Consider the following 27,511-nt stretch of genomic DNA (forward strand, 5'->3'; position numbering starts at 1 on the left):
AGAAGGAGGCTGAGGAAAGGGAGTGTTTGAGGATTTGTGGAAGAAGAGAAAAGTGATGGTGCCATTCATTGGAGGAAATGAGATTTAGACCGTAAACTGGGGGGAGGAATTGAGCTTTCTGTGCTAGGGGAGAACTGGAAAGTGGAACATGCACCTAACAGAGCAACTGGTTTAATTAAAAAAAAAAAAAATCACTACAGCCAAGATCAAATTGATTTACACAAACATTCAGAAAAGGAAATGGGTTGGGAGTGAACATCTTAACGGAGGGTTGAGGGAAATTATCTAAATTAAGGAAACTCTCTTTAAGGCACATTTTGTTTTTCATCTTCCCAGTAGTAAGTAAGAGGCGAGAGCCGGGCGCAAGGAGGCTCCGCCCCAAGGGTACCGCCCACTCCACCCGGAAGGAGGCCGGGCGGGCGCTCCGGCGGAACCCGAGCGCTGCAGCTGCGGCGCAGGCCGGGCTGGTTTCCCCGTTGGACGCCGCGTCTTTGCTCTCGGCTCCCCGGTGCGGGTTTGAGTTTGAGAGGCGCTGCTCTTTCACTGTCTGGGTTCCTGGGGCTACACATCCGGACCCCGCAGACATGTCGGGGTTCAGCCCGGAGCTCATCGACTATCTGGAAGGGAAGATCTCCTTTGAGGAGTTCGAAAGGCGGAGAGAAGAGAGAAAAACCCGCGAGAAGAAAGTGAGGAGATGCTAGGCCAGGATGCCCCTCAGATTTTCACCCTAATACGCTTAGAAAAATGTGGGGGACCCACCTGTTTCTTCCCCTTGTTACCGAAACTCCATTTCTTACCTGTCATGCCTGTGCCAGGATCCTCTTTAAAACATTTCCCCCACCAAAAAGCTTTTGTCTTGGTTGTAACCTCTTCTCTTTTTTCTTTTGCCAAATTTACTAATTTTTACTTGCAAGTAGCTTAACGCTGGTAGGTTAAATGGGGAAGTGTGTGTGTGTGTGTGTGTGTGTGTGTGTGTGTGTGGCGGGGGGTGTCGAATTTGGAGTCAAGAGTATCTGGTTCTAACCTTAGCTGTGCCACTAAGTCTTTTTGTGACTTTGGGTGGGCAACTCACCTCTCTTCTTCAGTTCTCAGTTTCTCTAGCTAAACTGAGGGATTTGAGCTCCCTTTTTTGAGGAGTCTCCCAATGGTGTGATGTAATCTTCCACAAAAAAAGTGAATTTTCTTGTCTGATAACAAAATCTTCACTCATACATATTTTTCATACTTATGAAGAAATATTAGAATTTTCAATATATATACTTGCTCTGTTTGAAGTCTGATGGAAAATGAAATTCCACTTTTTGAAATTAATTGGTGGATTCTTTCCTAATTCATGTGACTAATAGTGCCTTATTTCTTTTCACTTAAAAAACTAGGATACAATGTGTAGGCTAATGAAATCCTCAAGATGTTTTTTAGAAATGACTGAGTCTAAAGGATGAGACCTAAGTACTCTGAAATGCTTTGACAATATTCAAATTTAGATCCCACATATTATATGTGTGGAAAGTCAAATTTTATAGAAATAGAAAGTGAGGCAAATGCCCTATTCTCAACTGAAGAGAGCTAAATCTACATTAGTTTTTGGAATCACTTATCAATTTTCAATCACAGAGTCTTCAGGAAAAAGGAAAGTTATCAGCTGAAGAAAATCCAAATGACTCTGAAGTTCCATCATCATCAGGAATTGATTCTACCAAATCCCAGGAAAAAGATGCCAGTGAAGGTATGTTAAGATCATTTGTTACCTGCATTACATTTTAAGAGTACCTAATAATTTAGTGAAAATGTTATTTTTTCATTGCAGTGACATTCTGTTGTTGATTATCTGGTTTATTAGGAGCATAGTGCTTAGTATGCAGTAGGTACTCAATACATACTTGTTGAGTTATTGAATATGGTGGTTGTTAGCCTTATGGGTTATTTTTGTGGAAAAATGTTTCAAATTGACATCAGTATTTGGGAACCTTTTTAGAGTTATTTTTTAAATTTCTTCTCTCAGTTGGTTACTAATTACTTCCAGACTATATTTCTAAAATTGTAATGAATTATATACTTCTATACAAAGTGGCTTCCAAAACACTGTGTTAGCTATAGGAGATGAGACAGAAATGTCAGAGTGGAAGCCCAGTTGGCTGCTCAGATGGGGCCGCACACATAACGTAGGTATCTTGGTATGTTACCTCATTCCGGGATTCAGTCCTTAGCTCTGCCTGGCCAGGTATTAGATTTTGTTAGTGCATCCAGACTAATTAAACTCATCAGAACTTAACTGATGAATTAGTCTGAATACATTGATTTCCAGTGATCTACATACTATTTCTAATGATCAGAATACTATTAATAATTCATGTTATCCATTCCCCATATCAAATTTCCTGGGGTAATGAACTGTCAGTTAGAATGTAGCTTCCTGTATAGCGTCTGATTGAGAACTAAATTAAACTTTCTAGTCCTAGAAGGTAGAAAAGGCTGTTTTCCCCACTCTAAGCAAATAAGTCTTTACACAGAGAAAACACATTAGAAGGGTGGACAGAAAACAAACAGGCTTCATTCCTGCCTCCTTGGACCAAGTTGGGAAGAAATGGCAAAGAGGAGAGAAAATTAGGGTTACTGTTTCTTACCTTGCCCTGCACGTGGGGTGGGAAAGCATACTGAAATTGTTTTAAGAACCTGTGGGTCCTTCCTTATCTGCTCAGGTCCTTCCTTATTTGCTCTTCCATCATCAGGTCCTTGGAGGTACAGCCACAAGTGCTTGCTAGTCCTCTTGCTTAAAGCTGCCCCTGACAGGTGGCTGTGAGGCCCTCCCGAAAAAGGGGGTAAATTGAATCGAATTCTAACTCATCATGAGAGCAGTAAGGCACAGAAGGAATGGATGGCCTCGGCTCAAATAATTCCGTCAGACTGCTTAAGATATAAAACTCCCAATTTCCCAGGATGAAATTGTTTCAGAACTTTATCAAGACCCTTGGTGAGCATGGGCACATATTTAGAGCAGAAGAGATTAGTTTTGAACAGGCTTACTCAAAGTCAGTTAATTAGATTATATGGCCAGTGGCGTCATTTTCCTCCTGTACATTGTTGAATAACACTACTAAATTTTTGCTCTTAAGCACCTTTCCTGAACACCATGTAAATAGGACCTTATTTTAATTACAATTTCAGTTCATTGTTGTTGATATAAAAACTATTGTACAATTAATTTTTGTTTATTGGCACTGTATACAGGAACCTTGCTAAGTTCATGTATTCTGACAGTTTGCGTGTAGATTCTTTTGGATCTTCTATGTACATAATTGTATCTGTGAATAATGATAGTTTTATTTCTTCCTTTATCCTTTATTTTTATCCTTCATCTTTATCCTTTTATTTCTATTCCCTTATTACATTAGCTAGGACCTCCAGTAAAATGTTGAAAGGAGTGGTGATAGCAGGCATACTTGTCTTATTCCCAGTGACTGAATAATTCACCATTAACTGTATTTATGGGGAAAAAAAATTATATTCTTTATCAAATTAAAGATATCCCACTGCATTTCTAGTTGACTAAGAATTTTTGTTAGGAATGTGTTGGATTTTATCAAATACTTCTCTGTGTTTGTTGAGATGATCATATGATTTTTTTCCCTCCTTTTTTCCTGTGACTGTAATAAATTTTATTGCTTGATAGTGTTTTGTTTTACACATTTCTGTTCATATTTATTTTGGATGTTCAGAATTCTTGAAGATGATTCTTAAGACTTCATAATTGTAATTACTTATTTGTTGCTCAGAACATGTGGGTTTTTTTAACTCTGTTCTTTCGTAAACATATTGACTATCTCTTTAACCCAGCATCTTTGGGGTTTGAGATTTTTCACATAAGTGAATAAGCTTAAGAATTTTTTAACACAAAGATGCATGTATTTTTAAAATTTTAACTATTTTGTCAGAACTCTCTAAAATATGTTACATGTCTCTAAAAGAAAATTGGCTTCTAAACTTAACTTTTTTGGTCATTGAAGATTATCATTATGAACTTACAAAAATCATTGCACTGTAGTGGTATCCTTAGATAGAAATGAAGTATATCGTTATTTTGTTACTGAAATACTAATAATACTATTTTAATATTAATAACATTAAGTTTCTTACTACATGGTGGGCATTATTTTAAGTGCATATAAATAAAAACCTATCCTTAGAGTAGCACTATAACACAGACATTATTATTAACCCCTTTTTACAAATGAGGAAACTGAGGTACAGAAAACTACAGTAATGTGCCCAAGGTCACACAGCTAGTGAGAGATGGAGAGGAAGTTTGAAACCAGACAGCTTAGCTCTAGAGGCCTCACCTTTAACCACTATGCTGTATCACCTGGTTCTGGACCACTTGACTTATTTGATTCTTAGGTCTTCATCTTACAATTTTTAATTTTTTTCCCTCTCTACTCTTAACTGTTTCTGTGTGTACTTCTGACTTCCTATTTAATTTTACCTGTATGTATATCTAGATGAGGATGTATCAGTAATTCCTACAGAACGAAATACATGGCTTTGTGAAAGCTTTCTTTTTTGGGTTGTTTCTGGAAGTGTTCATTTGTTTCTTTTTTACTTTTGAGTTTGGTATTGCTGGGGTAGAAATTTATATTCCAGAAAATACTGGGTTTTTTCTTTTCTTTTGACTACTGAGCATTCTAAACCTCTTCCCCTCCCCCGCCCCCCCATTTCTATGTGTCTTTTTTCAGGAGAAACATCTGATGGAGTTAGTAAGTCAGTTCACAAAGTCTTTGCTTCCATGCTTGGAGAGAATGAAGATGATGAGGAAGAAGAGGAAGAAGAGGAGGAGGAAGAAGAAACACCTGAGCAACCCACTGCAGGAGATGTGTTTGTGTTGGAGATGGTCCTTAATCGTGAAACCAAGAAAATGATGAAAGTAAATTGTTACTTATTTTGGTATTAATAAAGAGAATGTAAAAATGTGACATTGAAAAAGAAATTGGGGGCAGCCAGTTAGCTCAGGTGGTTAGAGCGTGGTGCTCTTAACAACAAGGTTGCTGGTTAGATCCACACATGGGCCACTCTGAGCTGTGCCCTCCACAACTAGATTGAAATAATTACTTAACGTGGAGCTGATGGGTCCTGGACAAACACACTTAAATAAATAAAAAAATAAATCTTTAAATTATACATATATTTGGAAAGAATTCAAACTGTAAGAAAGGAAATATTATGAGACAGCTGTTACTGGTTTCTTATGTCTCATTTTAGAGATTTTTTTTAAACTGTAAAACCTTAATTATTGAGATGTACTATAGTTTTGCTATTAAAAGGTCCATATTGTAACTTGATATTTTTTAACATACTTCATTCTTAGTAGATAAATTTGAAAGGAGGAGGATCTTTAGTAGGATCTGCATCATAATAAGTCTCCTGGCACATAAATTCATTTTGCAGCATCCAGTTGTATATTTGTTTTTATTCCAGTTAGTAACTTATTAATTCCTGACTCTTTGGTTTACTTTCTTTATATATTTTACTGTGCTTTAAACTATAGGAAATTTTCTCATTTTTTGTCTTAATTTTCTGAGGTGTGCCCCGTTTGGAGAGTATCATAAATTAATTTCTGTTTCCTATGATTGAGTTTTAGACTTTTTCTTGAAATATGGACTCTAATGTTAATGAGTCAGTTGGAATTACAGCCATTTAGTCTTTAGTTCTGAATGTAGATCTAAAAGTTTTAAAGAAAAATTTCAGTTTCATTATGGTCTGTATTTACTAATATAGCTGGAATTGAAATCTCAGACATTACTATATTTTAACCTAACTGTCATTTTTATTCTGTACAGGAAAAAAGGCCTCGGAGTAAACTTCCCAGAGCTCTGAGAGGTCTCATGGGGGAAGCCAACATTCGCTTTGCTCGGGGAGAACATGAAGAGGCAATATTGATGTGCATGGAAATCATACGACAAGGTGCTTTCTGTTTTATTGATAGTTGCAGGTTAGCATTAGCAAAGGGGGATTTTCATGAGGGGCATGGTGTAGAATAGGGGTTTCCATGAAATTACATTTTGTTTAGAGAAGAGAATGCTTTAAAAATAATACAATTTAGTGCTTATTCTAAATTCCATTTAGTAGTTTATATAATTCTGATAGAGTTATTTAAAGACTTTAAATATTAAAAATGACCCATAGTTTGAGCCATAAGATTGACATCAGCTCAAGCCTCTTCCGTCAACCAATAGAATTTATTTTGTTTTTTTAAAAATTTTTTATAGCTCCCCTGGCTTATGAGCCATTCTCTACTCTTGCCATGATCTATGAGGACCAAGGTGACATGGAGAAATCTCTGCAGTTTGAGTTGATTGCTGCACATTTAAATCCCAGTGACACTGAAGAATGGGTTAGATTGGCAGAAATGTCTCTGGAACAAGATAATATTAAGCAGGCTATTTTTTGCTACACAAAAGGTAATTAAAATGTTTTTCTTGTTTGATAACATATTACATAATAGGTTTTTTTATAATTGTACTTGTCACTTTGGGGTGATGTTAACTGAAATATACTTATTCATTATATTCTGTTATACCAGAGTTAAGTCTTTGGGGTTCCTCTGTTTTCATGTAAAATCAGCAACTTTACTTATATTGTGAGATAATGTAGCATAAAAGTAAGAAGAACAACAGTACTTTAATTTTCCCACTGAGGTCAGTGTCGGTTCTAAGCTGTTCCTTGAGGTTTAATATCAGACTAGAGTGATCAAATTAAGATTAATATGATTCAGTTTCTATCTGGTTTTAGATCAAACCTTGTTGAGAATTCCAGTGAAGGTAGATATATTCCTGAATAACCCACTTGATTTCATAGGAGAATTAGAGTGTTTATTAAATTTTCTGAAGACAACATGGGTCACACCCAGGTACCATGAACCCCATTTTATGATAAATCTTTTTTTACTTTTTAGCTCTTAAATATGAACCTACTAATGTCCGTTACCTGTGGGAGCGATCAAGTCTTTACGAACAGATGGGAGATCATAAAATGGCAATGGATGGTTATAGGCGTATTTTAAACCTTTTGTCTCCATCTGATGGAGAACGATTTATGCAATTGGCTAGAGATATGGCAAAGTAAGTTCGGAGTGAAATGTGTACAAATGTTGTTATTAATCATCTTATTTTAGAAGTCAAAGTATATTTGAACTAGAATGCACTTTTTATTAAGGTTCAAGGAAGTGTTTTGCTTCCTGTGTTTGTGCTTAAATGTAGAGGTGGGGGGTTTTTTTGTTTGTTTGTTTTAGTACTTTTTTGTTTCCAAGTGAACTGTATGAGTGCTTAGAAAAATTTGTATGTACAAATACCTTTCAAGTGCTCAGAAGCTGAAAAATAAATTATACTCTGAAAGGTTTCTATAACTTATGTGAAGTTAGGCACATTTGCAGTAATATTATTATAAACTATTGCAAATGTGCTGATGAAATGTTTGGGATCTGGGGTCTTCTGTAATCATTTTATCTTGAGCCAATACTAGAATAACATTTTAAGATGAAAAATTTTCTTTGTAGTTGGCACATGTGACTGACTTTGGTATATATTTTATTCTAAAATATTATGCCCAACTACATTTATTTCTCTGATATACTGTAAAGCAAAACAAAGCAGGAAACATTTTGACTAAGTAATGCCTTGCGGTATGCTTTCTATTCTAGCGATATCTGTTACTGTATTTCAGTCTGGGATTAACCATCTTGATATAGGTATCTTCGGGTTAACCCTATTAATTCCATGGCCATTGTCATGATGATGCTTAGCTGTGAACACCGTGCTCCCTAGAATGGGTTATGTAGGATTACTGGAAGCATTTTAGGACATTTGTTGAGGCAAGGCAACACTAAATTGATCCTTGATGTATATAATGAGCATTGAGGACAGGTTTTTCTGTTAATTAAATCTCTAGTTTTCATAGTGGTTAGCCCAGTGATCGTCTACTTTATGAACTATTAGATAGTAAATTTGTTTTCCACTTTATGATTTATAATCTTATTGTTGGGACAGGGTAGTGAGGGACAGTTCTGCCACTTCCACAGAAGTCTTTCCTATATGAAATTCTGTTAGTATAAATTCTGATTTATTGAGCTTTCTCTTTCCCTCCAGAAATACTTATTGAATAAAAATTATGTGCTAGGCACTGTACAAGGTACCAGGAGATCCAGTATTGAATGAGTTTTAAAATTCCATGCCCGGTGGAGCTTACATTCTAGTTGGGGGAAGATAGGCAATGAGCAAATGAACAACTAAATATTTAGTATGTCAGATGTTGATAAGTGATATGAAGAAAAATGATCCAGGGAAAGCGGGATAGGAAGTTGAGGAATAGAAGTGTGTCTGTCGTTTTAAGTAGGGTGATTAGAGAAGGACTTAATTCCCTACGTTATGGTCATACCGACCTGAGAGTGAACGGAGTATGGGAGCAGATAGCAGGGAAGAGTATCACTGGCAAAGGAAATGGTAAGTGCAAAGGAGTGCTCAAGAAACATCATGGAAGTTGAAGGTTTAGGGAGTATAGCGGGAGTGATGTCAGGGGTCTGAGGAAAAGATCACTTGGCCCTTCTGGGCCACGGTAAGAGCTTTGGCTTTTACTCTGAATGAGTCGGTAAGCCATTGGAAGGTATTGAGTCGAAGTGTGACATAATCTGACTTAAGTTTCAAATGCATCAATTCTGGCTGCTTTTTTGAGAACAGATTAAGGAAAAGTAAGGGCAGGAGCAGGGAGAATAGTTAAGAAAGTATTGCAATAATCCGTGGAAGGGATAATGGTAGCTTAGATCAGGGTAAAAGCAGCAGGAGGTGGTGAGAAGTAATCAGATTCTAGATGTATTTTGAAGGCTGAGCTCTCAGTGTTTTCTGATATATTGGATGTGAGGTGTATTATGTGCATGTGTGTTTGAGAGAAGAGAAGAGGAGAGGAGGAGAGACAGGAAGAATTCTGAGGCCTAACCCTGACGTACAACAGTGTTTAGAAGTCTGGAAGATGAGGAAACAGTAGGAAAGCTGAAAGGAAATGGGCAACGAAATAGGAGCAAATGAAAAGAACATCACATTCTAGAATTTTATTTAAGAAAGCACTTCAAAAAAAGAACAAAGGCAACAAAAAGAAAGAAAGAGAGAGAGAGAGAGAGAGAGAGAGAGAGAGAGAGAGAGAGAGAGAGAGAGAAAGAGAAAGAAAGAAAGAAAGAAAGAAAGAAAGAAAAAGAAAGAAAGCACTTCAAGGAGGAGGGACGGTCGTCTGTGTGAAATAGTGTAGATAGATCATGTAAAATGAGGACTGAGTATGGACATTGAAGACAGGCGGGGCTTCTGGAGGATGAGCAACTGGAGGAATTTATAAAGGGAGCGGAGGAATGGGACGCTAATTGGAATGGGTTGTAGGGGTAAGAGATAATTTCTAAGTTGGGAAAAATTGCAATATATTTGTATTTCGATAGGAGTGATTCACAACTGAGGGACATATTGAAGATTCATGAGAGAGGGGACTATTTGCTTGAGTGATATCCTTGACTAGATTGGAGGGAATGGGAGCTAGTTGGGAATCAGCTATATAAAGGAGAAGGGAGAAGATACGGCTGTAAGATATGGGTAAGTAGGTGGATTTAATTCTCTGTAAAAGAAGCCAGGTCATCAGGTGAGAGTGAGGATAGGAGAGTGTTGGAGATTTAGAGAGGAGAACATGTGACGTAGTGTCTAGGTCCTTGGGACCTTGCTACCTCACAGAGTGGCAGCATTTGTATCACCTTGGTGCCTGTCACAGTTGTAGAAACTCAACCCTGCCCCAGCACCACTGGATCAGAATAAGCCTTTTTATAAGATCCCTAGTTGATTCGCACATTCAAGTTTTAAAAGTACTGGACTAAATAACTGTAACAAGATTGCTGCTCAGCACCATGTACCCATTTGAGGCTAGTGGCCATTAATTTAGAATGAGTCCAGTCAGCATGGTCAGTTGGGTAGCTGGTCGTGAAGAGTAGGCATATTTGAATTAACTAGGGCTGGAGTTTTATCAGATGATTTTGTTAAAGGGAGAGAGGGGCAGGAGAATTGAGGAAGTAATTATAATGTTGGAGCATGGAGAAGGAGGGGAGTGAAAACAGGAAGGGTGCAGAGACAGTGAAAAAGTGGTAGGATCAATGCCTTGTAGTTCCTATTGAGGTAGACGAGTTGCTATTGTGGTACAGAGGGAATGAGCGGGAATAATATGAGGTAGCTCTAGGAGAGTGAGATGCTTGACATTATGACGTTGTTATATTGACATTGCACATTTTTCTCTGGATAAGCTCTGATTATGATTTTAAAGAAGAATTTCTTCTCGTCCCAAAATTTAAGAAAGTGAAAATCACAGTTAATAGCTAAAGGGCCTAAGCAAGGAAATGAAATTTATAATCAGAATTAAATAAGCACTCATCCATTTTGCCACTTACTTTTTTTTTTAATGGCAATAGGAAGATTTTTTTAAAAAAATTAGTTTTAGGTGTACAAAACAATGTAATGGTTAGACATTTACACCTCTCACAAAGTGATAACCCTCCTCCCCCAATCTATTACCCCTCTGACATTGTATATAGCTGTTACAATTCCATTGACTTTATTCCTTATGCTGTACTCCATATCTCATGGCTAGATATATATTAAATTATAGCTGACATTCAGTATCATTCAGCCTCTGCTTCAGGTGTACAGTTCAGCGGTATGAAGTGGTCTCCCTAATAAGACAAGTGCCCATCTGACACCCTACAAAATTTTTATAACATTATTGATTGTATTGCCTAAACTGTCTTTCATATCTCCGTAGTAATATTGTGACTACCAATTTGTGCTTTTTAATCCCCTCACCTTCCTACTTACTTTTTTAGGAGTTACTATGAAGCCAATGATGTTACTTCAGCTATTAACATAATTGAAGAAGCTTTCTCAAAACACCAGGGCCTAGTCTCCATGGAAGATGTTAACATAGCAGCTGAACTATACATTTCTAACAAACAATATGACAAAGCTTTGGAGGTAGGAGCACTTAAGTCTTTCTCTGTTAGGTTTTAAACACACTTCTGTGTTCTAGAAATTCTTGCAAATTGACAATTCCTCATTTTAATTATATATATTAAATTACTTATGTACTAAATTATATATTTAATATATATTTAAAGTCTGCATGGAAACATTTCTACATTCTATTGTAATTCCATATGAAATATAAAATGTAGTATCACATGATAAAAGCTATCACCATTATCACAGGTGTCAGCCATGTCTGTACTTCAGTGTAGCAGGACTCAGCAGCCAGACTAATTACTACGATTAAATTCCTAATCTGTTGATTAAGCATTAGTTAATATGATATAAAAATGTTGACATATCACAGTGCTTCCTTATTTTAAAGAGACTTACTATTGCTTTTTATAGCCCATTTATATGTTGTAAGGAATATTTGAATTAACTATAGAAATCTTTGCATTATGAAAAAGTTTTTCACATATACCTATTGTATTATTTTCTCCCCCTCCCCCCGTGCTTTTAGGTAATTACAGATTTTTCTGGAATCGTGCTAGAAAAAAAAACTGCAGAAGAAGGCACTTCGGAAGACAATAAAGGTTGTAGTTTTCCTCTGCAGAGGAAAGTGCATTTAATCCTGTCTTTTTATAGTCTAGTATTTTGAAATTGATAGTTAATGTTTTCATAACAAGTTTTCCCAAGAAGCATTTTTTTCCTAAGAGAGATGTCATATCTTTTTGTAATCTTTAAAAAAATTATTTTTCAGTCCCCTTTATTCCTCAATTTGTCCTCAATTTGTTCATTCCTCAGTGAGAAATGGCATTTCTCACTGAACCAGGGTCTTTTTAGTGCTATGTGAAAAAAGAATGGATTACTGAACAGTGTATTAAAGCAATTTATTTTTCAAAAAGGACTTAAAATGCTCTCTACTAATTTACTTCAAATTTATGCATTGAAAAACTTCTACTTCAAACTTAAGCATGCACATAAAATCGTCCTTCAAACTTAAGCATAGTATTATTTTATTTCTTTTCAGCCTCTTTGTGGTGAAGACTATCAGAGGCTTGAATTCAAGAAGAGAAAAGATAGTGTCATTTTTGTCTTTTTAGTTCTTTGTAGTTTTGATAGAAGGTGTGGGAATTTATGTAGGTTTTGGATAAGTAGGTAGGTATAAGTACCTACTGTTTCCCTGAAAATAAGACCTAGCTGGACCATCAGCTCTAATGCATCTTTTGGAGCAAAAATTAATGTAAGACCCAGTATTTATATAATATTACAATATAATATCATGATGTGTTATAATATAATGTAACATAATATTATGTATATATTATATTATATTTATATTGTGTGTATATATATATATATATATAATATTATGTTATGTTATATTATATTTTATATTATACCCAGTCTTGTATTATAGTAAAATAAGACTGGGTCTTGTATTAATTTTTGCTCCAAAAGATGCGTTAGAGCTGATGGTCTGGCTAGGTCTTATTTTCGGGGAAACACAGTAGTACTAGAGTTGGCCAAATTAGAATTGACTATGGAATCATTTCCTTTGAATTAAGTAAATGAGATCTTACAAAGAAAATAGTTTACTCCATTTGCCCCACATTCTAAGCTTGCATATAGGAACTGCTGTTTGTCTGTCTGCTAATGCACAGCTGGGGAGAACGTTACCTGTGCTATACCTGACGGAGTGCCGATAGATATCACAGTGAAGCTGATGGTCTGCCTGGTGCATCTCAACATCCTTGAACCACTTAATGTAAGTGACATTAAGATCTGTACTTGAGATACTTCAGAATGAGTTCACAATGTTTTCTTTAGATGACAAGAAGTTGACCCCAGATTTCACATTCCTTAATAACCAGGAAGTTACCATAAGCATCTTTGTGTGAATGTCTTATAAAAGCTAAAAGTATTTTGGAACTAGGCTTGTAATACTTTTTCTTTTAAAATCAGAACAACCGAGGGATCAGAATTTGAGATTGGGCTTCTAGACAGTTGGTAATTTCTCACAGCTAATTCTCTCTTGCCAATTTCCGATGAAGTATTTGATTGAATAAAAAAATTGAGCATTTACTTTGCAGACGTTAGGATAAGGTATTTAATAAAATATACAAATCCCTGCCCTGGTGGATCTTGTCCTAATGTGATTAGATAGATAATAAAATAATATGTAAAATATAGGATGTTCGTTGGTGATAAATGCTCTGGAGAAAAATCAAACAAGGAAGAATAGGGAACATTGGGAATGGGAGGAGTTGCAGTTTTAAATAGGGTGGTAAGGAAAGGTCTGACACAGAGGCCATGGGTATGTTTGACTTGTTAGAGAAAGGGCACAGAAGAGCAGTGTTGTCTTAGCTTCTGCCATGCCAGCCTTATAACAGGGCTTCAAAAGTAATGTGTTGAATGAGTGAATAACGGCTGTATGAGTTCTTTTAATAGAGATACAAAAAATGAATAGAAAAATTATTTAAAGCTATTTTTATTAATTTTTAGGTTTGCCCCAGATAACTGATATATATGTTAAAAGAGAAGTAGACATAGATGTGCACGTTTGTAATAAATGTTTGACTTCAGGCTTTAATTTTGCGGTCTAGCCTCTTTTGACAACACTAGTGGAACAGAATCCTGAAGATATGGGAGACCTCTATTTAGATGTTGCTGAAGCTTTTCTGGATGTTGGTGAATATAATTCTGCACTTCCTCTCCTTAGTGCACTAGTCTGCTCTGAAAGATACAACCTTGCAGTAGTTTGGCTTCGGCATGCAGGTAATACTTTTTTGTGGGAGGGAGAAGTTGTAATCACATATTAGGAAACAGGAATTTAGTTCACAACATAGTAATAATTATGATAAAATATTAATGTCTTAGAGAAAGTATTTCTGGTTTCAGGGTACTTTTTTGAAGTTTAGTATTTTTTTTTTTTTTAATTTTTTATTGGGAAATATTGGAGAACAGTATGTTTCTCCAGGGCCCATCAGCTCCAAGTCATTGTCCGTCAATCTAGTTGTGGAGGGCGCAGCTCAGCTCCACGTTCAGTCGCCGTTTTCAGTCTTAGTTGAGGGGGTGCAGCCCACCATCCCATGCGGGAATTGAACCTGCAACCTTGTTGTTGAGAGCTCGCGCTCTAACCAACTGAGACATCTGGCTGCCCCTGAAGTTTAGTATTTTTAATTGGTATGTCACTAAATGATTTATCCCTCACTAATGCTTTGGATGAATAATTCATTTAATAGTAGCAGAGTGAAACAGGACTAATGTGTCCCTGTTAAAAATACCTTAAATACCTATCTTTTACCAGTCTTAACCATAGACTCTGGTTTCTTGTAGTAGATTGATAGACTTGGGGTGCAATCTAATTTTTGAAGAGCTTTTGTGGATTTATATTTCATATGTTATTTTGAAAAAAAAAGTATTTTCAATATTCTTTGAGCTGAAAATAGGATCAAGATTGGGTTTTATCTGTCGTTTTATTTCTAAGTCTACAGTAATCTGAAATGAATCATGTAGAGTAGGAAAAGTAGCTTAAGAAAAACAACTACATCTCTTAAACATATGAAAGCCAAAAATATTCTAATAGGATTTCCTATTGAATCAACATAAAAGATGCATTAAAATTTGAATAGTCTTTAAAATACTACATGATGGCAGAAAGTTCTCTGGAGAAGCATTGATTGACATTTAGGGATATTTTGAGATGTATCACAGATAAAAAATAGCAAAGAGATATAATATAATATAGATATAAATCATTATATTAATGATTAATATAACACTTTGAGTAAATATGAATACAAATGTAATATAACATCGTAAAAAGTTATATTATTTGTGGAATTTGACTTTTAAAGACATGAACAGAGAATTGGAATTTTTATTGCCTTCCTAACTAAGGCTGTGATATTGAATCTGCTCCTATTACTAATAGTAGGTACTTTACAAATCCTATGTAATTATGATCATGATGCTGATAGACACTGTTTCCATTTTGAGACTGTGTAGCTTGAGACAAGTGGAAGATAAAACTTTAGAATCATCTCAACATCATAAAGAAATTTGGGATGATGATATGAGAAAGATCATTAGAGGAATTTAATGCTTAGCATAACAAAATATTTTTAAAAGTGAAAAATAAAAAAATATGAGAAATGTCACTGTGATGATCCGTCCATATTTAGTAGTCTTCCCTTATTATCACAGTTTAACCTAAACATGATGGTCAGGAGAGATTTGAGAGAGCGATTGGAGGCAAAAGCACCATTTTAGCAGATAATTGCAGTGAAAGACAAAAGTGATGAAAAGGGCCTACATTAGTGTTATAGCTATTAGGTTGGAGAGAGGAAATGCTTATAGCGATGTTTTCAAGTTCAATAATTGATTAGCACAAAGTTTGAGGAATAGGGCCCAATAACCTCACTTCTGAGAATTTATCCCAAGGAAATAATTGAGTGAGGGGAAGGGAGATAGTTTATACTGGAGATCACAAAACTCAGGAGCCTGGCAGGTAACAAAAATGAATAAAGTGGGCAAGGCAAGTGAGAGGACTGGGGAGGGTGAGAGCTGGAGAGCCCTGTCTGAAGGATGCTGCTGTTTCTCAGATGTTCATGTGCCGTGTGGGCATGCGGGACCCACTGTTGCCAAGTGCAGGTTTTTCAAAAGAATCGAGTGATTTGGATTTCATAAAAATCCTAAATTTAGAAAATGTAGATAATTTATTTAACAGCACTGTGACCGAACAAAACACATCTGTGGGTTAAACTGGTCTTCCAATTTGTGAATTCTGGCTTAGATACATGAAGATGTTTACTGAAGTATTATTTATTAGAATGAAAATTTAGAAATAACCTAAATGTCAAAAAATATGTTTAAGTAAATAATCTATTTAATTGGATGTTATAACATTCAAAATGCCAATGAAGACATGGAAAAATGTTGAAAGCATAATGCTAAGTGAATAAAGCAGAACCTCAAATTGTATATATATGCTGATTACATCCTGATAGCAATTTGAATTTAGTTAGGGGATTTAATAGAACAATCAATCAATAGATAGAAGTTAGAACCAACAGTTGTTATAAAGTACTGGAAATATGCATACATTTATTTCTTGTTATAATTCTTTTGATATTGCTATAATATGTCTGTAAAAATTGGATAGTTTTGGCAAGCTTACACATCTGCAGTTCATATTTATACTTTATTTTACCATCTTAGACTGTTTAAAGGCCTTAGGCTACATGGAACGTGCTGCTGAAAGCTATGGGAAAGTGGTTGATCTGGCTCCGCTCCATCTGGATGCAAGAATTTCACTTTCCACCCTTCAGCAGCAGCTGGGCCGTCCTGAGAAAGCTCTGGAAGCTCTTGAACCAATGTATGATCCAGACACTTTAGCACAGGATGCAAATGCGGCACAGCAGGTAGGCCATGTATCCTAGAAGGAAGTTTCTGTCAGTGGATTACATTTTAAAACTTTCTCCTCAGTTAAGGATGTCTGTACAGTTTGTATCCAAACGTTTTATTTTAGTGCATTAAATTCAATGTTTTTGAAAAATGATTTTGAGTGTTAAGTTTCAGCCACTCATTAGACATCATAAATTATAGTTTCTAAAAGATTGTATCTTAATTATAAAAAATGGCCATAAAACAAATGATCTTAAACTTTGGTTTCTAAGATAAAACTTTTCTGTTGGAACAAAACAACTTACAGTAAAGGAATCTTGTCACACTGATTATCATGTGCTTAATTATTTAGGAACTGAAGTTATTGCTTCATCGTTCTACTCTATTGTTTTCACAAGGCAAAATGTATGGTTATGTGGACACCCTACTTACCATGTTAGCTATGTTTTTAAAGGTGGGTAATGATCTTTCTTTATATTAACGCCGTTGCTTTTTAAATGTTTAGAATTCTATTTAAACATAGATTATAGCTATTTTGTAACTGTTTTACTCTATTAAACTCAAACTTTTTAAAGTAAAAGTCAGATACAGACAAAAGGCTTAAAGATTAATGGTATGTTACTGAAAGCCTACATGAAAGTATGTAAATTTGACTGTAGATGAAGTGAAATAAAATCCTTCATAGTACATATTTAGAAAAGTGAGAACCATAGTTTTATGTTATTGGCCCTGCAGACACTAATATGTGTCAAAATTTTTCACTTTGTAAAAATGTTTTCCAGATTATGACATCCTTTCCTAGTCTAGCTTTGCAGGGAGGTGGTTATGTATATGTGTGTGTGTGTACGAGTATGTTATAAAATTGATGTGAATTGCCTTCTTTGTGAGTAGTGTAGTGTAACCCAGATTCCTTTGATAAGAAAAAATATCTATTCAGTCTTTTTTTAGATGTTCATATACGCAGTAATTTGGTCTCTTTTTTCCTTATTTCAGAAGCTTTCAGGCACTACTGTGGTACTTGTGGCCCATCAACTTTTTAAAAAAGTTATATGACTAAAAAACCCTCAATTTATCTTTAATGTAGGTAGCAATGAATAGAGCCCAGGTCTGTTTGATATCCAGTTCCAAATCTGGAGAGAGGCATCTCTACCTCATTAAAGTGTCAAGAGACAAAATATCAGACAACAATGACCAAGAGACAGCAAATTGTGATGCAAAAGGTAACTACTTTTCATTTGCTTTATTACATAAAACTTGGCTGAGTTAGAAAAAAGACTCAGGAAGTAATTAATACCTGACAGTAATCTAATTGAAACTATACCCTTTTCAAGTACAATGAAATTTTCTCATCTAAATCCTTCGAATATAATAAAGTTGATATTTTAAAAAAGAAAAGAAAGGCCATATGTAAATAATTTTTACAAAATTAAGAGGAAAACATCTGCTTGGATCTTTTTGTGGAAAAAAACCAAAACTTTTAATTTGTACTTTTAAGAAGACATTACAGTGGTACCTCAGTTTTCGAATAATCCATGAGTTCTGAAACGTTCGAAACAGCTGACAACTAGGCCTCAGGATCTTGCACTCAGCGGAAGCCGTGTGACATGTTCGACTTCTGAGTCGTGTTCGAAAACGAAAGCATTTACTTCCGGGTTTACAGCATTCATAAACCAAAACATTCGTCAATGGAGACGTTCGAAAACCGAGGTACCATTGTATGTCTTATTTTAAGAAATTTGTGAAGATTAGATGACAGTACAGATTACCCTATCTGTCCAGGCCCTTCAATTACATATATTCCATTCTCTGTTAAATTCATTTTTGACAAATGTAGCAGTAGTCATATAAACGCTGAAAATAAGTTGATTTGATGCAGTCTCAAGTAATCTGACTTTAAAAACCATTTGTTTTTAGTTGGAAAATCATCAAGTGTGCTTAGGTGAGGTTATTACTTAGAGAACTTTAGAAAAGACCTAGGCTATAAACTAGAGAGATCAATCTGGTAGAAAATTATTTCATTGTTAATTCAAGAGACATTTATTAAATCACTGCTACAGGCATGGCAGTGTGCAATGGCCAGGGTTTTAGAATGCAGAGGAGCTGAATCTCTATTAGCATGATACAAGGATGTAAGATAGGTAAGGTGTGTGGGAAGAGTCAAGAGGAAGGGAGTGAGTGCTTAGCTGCTCAGTTCACTGATTCTGAGCTCATCCCAAAGGCCTCTGCCTCTGCAGCTTGTATTTGGACTATTTCCTGAAGTCATATTTATCTCTATATCTGATCCTCTCTGTTTTCTTTTCAGTATTTCCTCATTTTAGCTCCATTGCTGGTTTTTCTTAGGCTCATAAGGTGTTTGCTGTTTTGCTTTGTTAGTTAATTTTACCCCAGTGGGGATCGCATTATACCAGGACAGGGTGAGCTAGGCATCTTTGCCGTTACATATGTCTTTGTCCTCCGGTTTTTTTTCACTTAACATTTTCTCATGTTGCTCTATTCTCTTGATAGCTATTATAGTTAAGGAATGTGTGTAATATTCCATTGGATAGCAGTGCCATAATTTATTTAATCATTCTGTCATTATTTTTTGATATATGGTTGCTTCCAATAGTTTTCTTTTATAAATAATACTGTTGTGATCATCTTCATGCCTATGGTTTTATCCATATTTTTGACTAGTTGTTTAGAAAAGATTCCCAGAAGGAGAATTACTAGGTCAAAGATTAAAACATTTTTGTGGTTTTCAAGGGCTGTAAAAGGAAGGCTTTTTACAGACAAATAAGAGAAGATTTTTGAAGGAAAAGAGAAATTTTGAGGCAGAGAAAAGAAAATTAAGGTTATAAAAAAAGGACAAGAACAATCTGAATCTCAAAGTTTGAAGTTTTTTGCTGAGCAAACATTTGAATGCCTTGTATGTGCAAAATCCGTATCTGACCTCAGTTATGGAAAGCACACTCATTCTGCATGGAGGACCATATATCCCAGCTCTCACTGAGAAACACAAATGAGGTAGCTGGACTTTTTAGAGAACAAATCAGCAGTGAGAATCACCTGGAATTGCAGATTGTTAGGCAGAGCAGAGGGGCTGGTGTTGGAGTGTAAACAGGCAACTACCCACTTCTCGTCATTGTTAGAAGAGTGTTATTAGGACCATGGTTATTAAATTTAACCTTAAAATTTAACCTTGAAATCAATTATGTGAATTTTTCTTTCTAATACTGCTGTTTCTAGAAGTACAGTATCCTAACTGTTTTTCATTGGTCTCATTGTAGCAATATTTGCTGTACTCACGAGTGTTTTGACGAAAGATGACTGGTGGAACCTTCTGTTGAAGGCCATATATTCCTTATGTGACCTATCCCGATTTCAGGAGGCTGAGTTACTTGTGGATTCTTCATTGGAATATTATTCATTTTACGATGACAGACAAAAACGCAAAGAACTAGAATACTTTGGTCTCTCTGCTGCAATTCTGGACAAAAATTTCAGAAAGGCATACAACTATATCAGGTGATTTTCTAATAATTTATTTTAATTAGGTTCTCTGATAGGGTATGTATATTTACTTTTACTTTGTCTCTCTTGCTTAAGAATTAATGAAGTGTTTTACTTTAGCTCTCCTGCTACTTACTGGTTAATTCAGTTCATTGGTGATTCTCAGAGGTAATATATGAGAACATGCATTCATATATTTAACCCCTTATGCCTTAATCTCCCCATTTATAAAATGGACATTATAATACGATTGCCTTATAGGATTATTGTGAGGGCTGAATGAGTTAGCATATATAAATCCTTTTAACAATGCCTGACACATGTAATTCAGTGTTCATTGTATTGCAGCTGTAGTGGGCAGGGAGAAAAGGTAAAATTTAAACCACTTGATTCTGTGTTTTGATCTAAATGTTTTGTTAAAAAGCAGAAACAAGCTGTAGAAATACTAACTACAAAGCAGAATTTTCTGGGAAAAATCTTTCACTGTATAATTGGTTTTGCTAAAAAAGGAAGAAACAATCTGTTCTTCTTTGGTGGGGGATAGTACATTTCAATGATAGGATAGCACTGAAGGGTTTCATTCTTAGAAATCAGGAAGGTTTTCTTTTTACATTATTTTTTACCCCAACCCTCTTTCTGTAATTTTAGGGTAATGGTAATGGAAAATGTCAATAAACCCCAGCTCTGGAACATTTTCAATCAAGTTACCATGCATTCTCAAGATGTACGCCATCATCGTTTCTGTCTCCGTTTAATGCTGAAAAACCCAGACAGTCATGCCCTGTGTGTGTTAAATGGACACAATGCATTCGTGTCTGGTAGTTTTAAACACGCCCTTGGTAAGTTCTGGGACATGACTTTGTCAAGCAGGAACAGTGTGGTACTTAAAGAGCCTGGCCTCTGGATCGGAGAATGCCTGGGTTCAAACAGCAGCTCTAGCATTGCAAATTATCTTACCTCCTTCTGCCTCAGTTGCTTTACCTCTGAAATGGAGATAATAATTGGACCTATCCTGTAGATATTGTGAAAATTAAGTGAGTTAATATAGAGTACTTAAAACAATGCCTGGCACATATAGTAAGTGGCTATGTTAGCAACGATGATAATAATTTACTTTTCTTATGAAGTTTTGGTTTCAAAAGGCTGAAGTAGGTCTTACAATTAATTTTAAAGGTCAACCATTCTCCCTACTTAGGCTTGTTTATTTTTAAATTAATTTTTATTAATTATGGATGATTTCCTACCTGATTTTAATTTGCTATACAAAGGATTTAAGACTTGCTGATAGTTCATTCCTTTAGGAGAAAAGTCTTTATATCAAGATTTATTTACAGAGTGCTTCCTAATTCTAATTAAACTCAGGGAAAATTCATTAATCATATAGAACAAAGTTCTGTAATAAGAAATCAGAAACAAATAAGTAGAAAAATACCTAACCAAATGTTTAAACTTAAAGTGAGGCATATGTTTCCTGCTGTCTAGAAGCTAGTGTTGCCAAGTTCATTTCTTTTGAATAAACTGATTTGGCTATTTTAATACTTTTGTATTTCTTTGTGTATGGGTGGTGTTTTTAGAATTGTTCAGCCAGTTACCTTGAACATCAGATGTTGACACTTGCCTCCACTGTTTGTGCTTTTGGAATTATTAATTTATAGTAAGAAAATATAAAATGGAGATTTATCTTATTTTCCTATATTTAGAAACTTACAGGTTTCTAAAGTCCAAATGTCAGTCCACCATCTATGCTGCTAAAGAGATTTCAGTTCCTTCTGGAATAGAAACTTTTATCTATATATGGTAAATTACAGGTCATTCCTTTGTAAGAAAAATTACTTAAATTCCTCTATCTCATATGGGTAAGCTTTTGACATGAAATGGTTACGTATGCAGAATACATGGAATTCACAAAACTGCACATTCTTATTTTATTTAGCATTTAGCATTTCTGAGGAAAGACATAGTAGCAGCTACTTTTGGGGAAATACCCATAATCTAAAAAACAAAACTGTTTTTCTTTTTTTACCTCCATGATCCATTACATTTGAATTTATAAGACAAATCAATTAATTTTACAAAAGAATTCAACAAAAGACACATCCCTCCATTGTTTTTTAAATAGATTTAAGATCATAAGATTTATGATCACAATTGATAAATTGTTTATTTTGGCAGTATTATTCTACATGAAAATGACTTGCTGTGCCTAAAAGAATATTACTTTTAGTTATTCATATTTCATCTTCATAGTCAGGATACATTCATGGGTAAATCTTTCTAATTTTGTTGTATGTTATATATTATTTTAAAATTCAAATTTGCACCTGGTTGATATTATAGAATGTACACCATGCATTTGTTAATATCAGTAATGTTTTTGTTTAGCCTTGAACTATAGTTGAATAATTGTTGAGGAAATAAGGAACTATGTTCTTGTCACACCATCTGACATCACTGTTTATTTTTCAGGCCAGTATGTACAAGCCTTTCGCTCCCGTCCCGATGAACCTCTCTATAACCTCTGTATAGGCCTAACCTTTATTCACATGGCATCTCAGAAGTATGTATTAAGGAGACATGCTCTTATTGTGCAGGTATTTTATTTGGATTTCTCATTACTTGATTATCTTTAAAAATGATACATTTGTTATCCTGCTTCAAAAGTAATAACGGCTTAGTACATGTGTTGGGAATCCCCAATACGTATCCTTATGTTCAGCGCTCATGGACACGACACCTAGAGTACTGCTGGCTAAGACTTATGCAGCCGTGTAGAAAGGGAACAAAGCCAGATCATAAGGGAAAAAGACTCAGGCAGAATCTCGGGGACCTGTGTGCAGGCTTCCTTATACAATGGACGCTCTAAGTCCTCCAGCCTTGCAGGTCCTCAAGATTGATTTATTTTAAATTAGTTTTTAAAAATATAATAATATATATATATATATGTATATATATATATATATAATAATAGATGAATATGTGAATGTGTGACTGTTTCCAAACATTATCACCAACAAATTGCTCTTTTAAAGTTTTCATGCTTCTTATATAGCAATTTGAGATTACCTTTTTGTTTTCTTGTTTACTTTTTATATAGTTTGTTTCCTCTAATAAGAATACACACTCAAGCGATCAGAGATCTTGTTTACCACTGTATCATCAACACTTTTGTTTTTATGTTTATATGTTTGATGTATGTATAGACATGTTTTTTTAAGTAGAGAAAGAGAGAAAATGTTGGTTGGCTTGAGTGGGTTAGTAGGATTTAGTAAAGTATTTTTTAATTTAAAAAAAAATTTTTAAATTTAAAAAAGGTAAAAAGAATGCCTAAATTAAAATGATGATAATTGTTAAAACTGGGTATTGGGATTCATTATAATGTTCTTTTTACTTTTATATATTTAAAAATTTTTATAATAAAAAGTGAAAAAACAAAACAAAAAACCCCAAACCTGGATTTTTCCTTTTCTTGGGTATTTACTTATAATATTTTTTTCACATCTTCCTCTAAGCTTGTTTTTCTTTAATGGATACCTTGCTGTATTAAGTAATATAGGATTATACAAATTAAACATGTATTGAGCACCCACTGTACCATTACTGGGAACATGGCATTGAGTGAGCACACAGGCAGAATTCCTTGCCCTCATAAAACTTATATTCTGGTAAAAATTGACAGGAAAATTTTGTGGAATAACTTAGGCCTGGTAAGACAAAAATTTACATGTAGCAGATCCTTGAATAACATCATATCATTAAATGTCATTTCGTTATAACACTGATGAGATGATGTAGGAATCTAACTCGTGTTTCTGTCAATTAGCTTATAGTAAAATTGGTTTTTTTATATGTCATTTTGCTTAAAGTTGCAGAACCTATCAATGACATTAAGTAAGGACTTAACTGTATTTCAGAGTAATTTGGAAGCTAAATTTCAAGTCACTTTGATAGTTAAATAGTAGATTTTAAATGGTTGGGGCTAGAGATGAAACGAGGTGATCAGTAGATGGGAATTTGTTGTACTAGTGTCTTGTGTATGTTAGACATTTTCCATTGAAAAAGGTTTTTAAAAAGTAAGTTTTGTTCTAAAGAGCGTGATTCTTAAATTGTTATAATTTTGCATGAATCTGTTTCTTCATGCTACAGGATTATAGTTTTCCTTTGCACTAATTAAAAAAAAACTAATTTCATATGTTTTACTATCTTTCCTACCTTTATATCATATTTTAAGAGTAAAACCTTACATTTCTTTACTTCTACCTTTATGATTATTTAAACAGTATATACTTGAGGTCTTTAGTGAGTGATGTGATAAAAATACTTGATATGTAACATAGTTAATGTAAAAAGAACTCTCTTTTCCATTTAAAGGTTTTTATTTGTCATTTTTTGTAGTTTTATATTTGATGATTCAATCTAAGAAATAAGTGGACACCTATGTTACCTAGTTTTTTAATCACTGAATATTTGAATAGTCCTTCAATTGTCAGGGAGATTATCCTCCTCAACTTGTTAAAAATTTCTTAAAATACAGCAGATAACTCCTTTTATTGTATCAGAAGACGTACAAGTTCATTTGAGTTGCAACAATTCATCTGGTATTTCCGTTCCTTCTTTCTCAGATTTTTACCTTTAAATTTGTCATTTTAAAATATAAAGATTTGATATTTCTCTGAGATTAATAATTTATCTTCTATTACTTAACAGAACCATGGTTTTCAGTAGAGTAGAAGTCATATTCACATACACAAATGGGTTCTTTTATTATGCAGAAGTATGATTTGTTTATTGAACATAACTATTTTTGTCCCTAAAATGCATTAATTCTAAAGAATTCATTAACTTCATTATTTGTTTACTTATGAAGAACAATTGTGGCCATTTATTGTATAATAGATCACCAGGGAATACTTGCATTTTAAATTCTATACTCACAAATTAGTGGATTTACTCTTCTCAATAACATATTTACTTATTTCTTAGGACACTTGCACCTTTGCTGTGTGTACCTTTCTGTGGTTGATAAAAGTTGCAGCTGCATTAAAGGGGAAAATGAAATTAAGGGAAGAGGCAGAGGAGCAAGTTGCTTTTGGGATGCTGTGACACACAGGGAACCTGCATTATTATTATAGCCGTGCTCTGAAATAATCGTTTTCTCCATAAAGCCTGGAGTCAGAAGCTTTCAGGGGGAAAAAAAACAAGCTTTTTGGGGTTAAGAAGTTATTAAGGTCTGAGAAGTACCATTTACCCAGAAGGATTAGGTATACTCAAGTGAGTTTGTTCCAGATGATAAACCTTTCTAAATTAACATCATAAGGGCTCAGATTTTATATTCTGCTCAAGTTTTCAGACATGTATTTCAAACCAAAAAGTTTACTGGCTTCTAATGCCACAAAAGCCAATTTGAAACGATGAAAAAATATATCCTGTGTTCTTATAGATTATAGATTTTTGACAGCTAGTTGTAACATTTGACCTTGTTTTCGTAAATATTTCTGTCTTTAGCTTAAAAAAAAATCTTTCCTTTACATCTCCAGAAGAGCTCTCGACTATACTGTGATATGACACAACAGTAGAGACACATGTTCTTTTCAGATGGGACTGTGTCTCTTTTTTTAATATTGGTAATATTTCCAGCACCTGGCACATATGGTGGTACATATTTGCCAAGTGAGTGAAATACTGAATTGTTTGTCTTTTTCTTTTGGTAGGGCTTCTCCTTTCTTAATCGATACCTCAGTCTACGTGGGCCTTGCCAGGAATCTTTCTACAATTTGGGCCGTGGCCTTCACCAGCTGGGGCTGATTCATCTTGCAATCCATTATTATCAGAAGGCCCTGGAGCTCCCTCCACTTGTGGTAGAGGTATTGTATGAATTACTTTCAAAACTGAGGAGTCACTTCATTTCATATATACTCGTAGATAAGTGTAGTTAGCTCAGTGTTATGGTCCAGACAGGGAAATAATATCAGCTTATATATTAAAATGTATTTTTCCCTTATCGAATGTATTAATGTAATTATGTTCAGCAACAAGTCAATCTTTGACATCTTGGCTTTATGACTAGGTGAGCAACCACGTGGACATACATGACTTGTGGTTATGACCATTTTAATTATCCTAAGATAACCCCTGTAGTTTACAGGTATGAGCTGGTAGACATGAAACCTTAGTTTTGAGTAATATAGTAGTCATTGTTCATTTCCAAGTTCAAGTGTAATTAACATACTTCTTTCTAAAGATGAAAGACCAGTATTGATGTAATTTTGTTTGTTTCAAGATAATACAGTATGGGGTAAAGTTTATTTTAATTTCTGAAGAAAAGTGTATGTTTTCATTGTTAAATTTTTAAAGTTACACTCATAATCCCTACATTCCCCTACAACTGTTTTCTAGTACCCTTGTTTAACTTTAGTTATTAAGCAAATGAATATATACTTTTATAGTTACTCTAATGAAATACATACACTTTGGTGTTCTTTATTTCATTAATACCTTTACATATTGCTCCTTAAGCTTTACAGGTATCATTTTTCATTGTTGCAGATGTTTTTTCTGTTAATCCCCAAATTTTGGGTAATAACACCCCTAGGGGAATCATAATCAATTTGGTGTGTGCCCTCCTAGATATATTCTGTATATGCCTTTTTGTTATATAGTACATGTATTTTGCCCCCATCTGGTTGTTCGTGTTGTAATTTACTTATTTTTTTCCATTTTTTATAATGTCATAGCTATTAATCTTTCCTTTTACAGTTGCTATTTTTGCTATTATACTAAAAGGGCCTTTCCTATCCAAGATTATATTATATTACCCAACTATATATTTTTCTTTTATGATTTCATTTTTTATTCTTAAATCCTTAATTCATCTGGAGTTTATTCTGCTGTGGCATGTGGGTCAGACTTTTTCCTTAACTTATTGGTTAGACAATTTTAAACATTTGATGGATACAGTTGCTATAATGATTAACTGAATCAGCATAATCTGATAAAAATTTAGAATCAAGGTCAATGCATAATTTTATAATTTTTTTAGTATTATGAATTTTACTAACTTGAACACTTACGCTTATGATTTAAACTGTTTATTTGCGATAAAATTGTCCTGGTTGTCAGTTTGAAATATACCTTATTTATGTATTTTCCCCTCTAGGGTATAGAAGTTGATCAGATCGACTTACGAAGAGATATTGCCTACAACTTATCTATCATTTATCAGGGCAGCGGGAATATTGCAATGGCACAAAAACTTTTGTATACCTATTGTTCTATATAGGGCACCTCGGCTGAAAAGGAGCACAGAGTAGCTGTTGTGCGTGGACCAGTGTTTTCTGTCTCAGGGCTTATTATTAGCCCCAAAATGGAAATGATAATTTCAGAATTATCTAACCGTGTATTTCATATTTGATATGTGATAATCATCTTTTGGTAGATGTGCAAAAATTATCATTCCTATAAGAATTTGTATATTGTTCTGTCATTTTCCTTTAGCATTTTTTAGTAAAATTGTCCCCAAAGCTGAAATGGACAGTAATAATCTTTGAGTTAGCTTGGAGTCAAATACACTAATTTTTCACTCA

The 27,511-nt window shown here is 34.5% G+C and overlaps 1 protein-coding gene across 1 annotated transcript; it reads left to right on the forward strand.

The window, feature by feature from the left end:
* The first annotated feature begins 461 nt into the window (after positions 1-461).
* GTF3C3 (general transcription factor IIIC subunit 3) lies at positions 462-27,511 on the forward strand. Its single transcript, XM_033112759.1, has 18 exons — positions 462-686; positions 1,615-1,726; positions 4,731-4,918; positions 5,832-5,955; positions 6,261-6,452; positions 6,947-7,112; positions 10,889-11,036; positions 11,551-11,623; positions 12,695-12,798; positions 13,637-13,808; positions 16,254-16,456; positions 16,792-16,893; positions 17,524-17,659; positions 19,709-19,946; positions 20,580-20,770; positions 22,398-22,522; positions 25,640-25,792; positions 27,085-27,511. The coding sequence occupies exons 1-18, from the start codon at positions 585-587 to the stop codon at positions 27,205-27,207; spliced, it is 2,652 nt and encodes an 883-aa protein (XP_032968650.1). The 5' UTR covers positions 462-584; the 3' UTR covers positions 27,208-27,511.

This window comes from Rhinolophus ferrumequinum, chromosome 8 (genome assembly GCF_004115265.2).
Source record: "Rhinolophus ferrumequinum isolate MPI-CBG mRhiFer1 chromosome 8, mRhiFer1_v1.p, whole genome shotgun sequence".
Lineage (NCBI taxonomy): Eukaryota > Metazoa > Chordata > Mammalia > Chiroptera > Rhinolophidae > Rhinolophus > Rhinolophus ferrumequinum.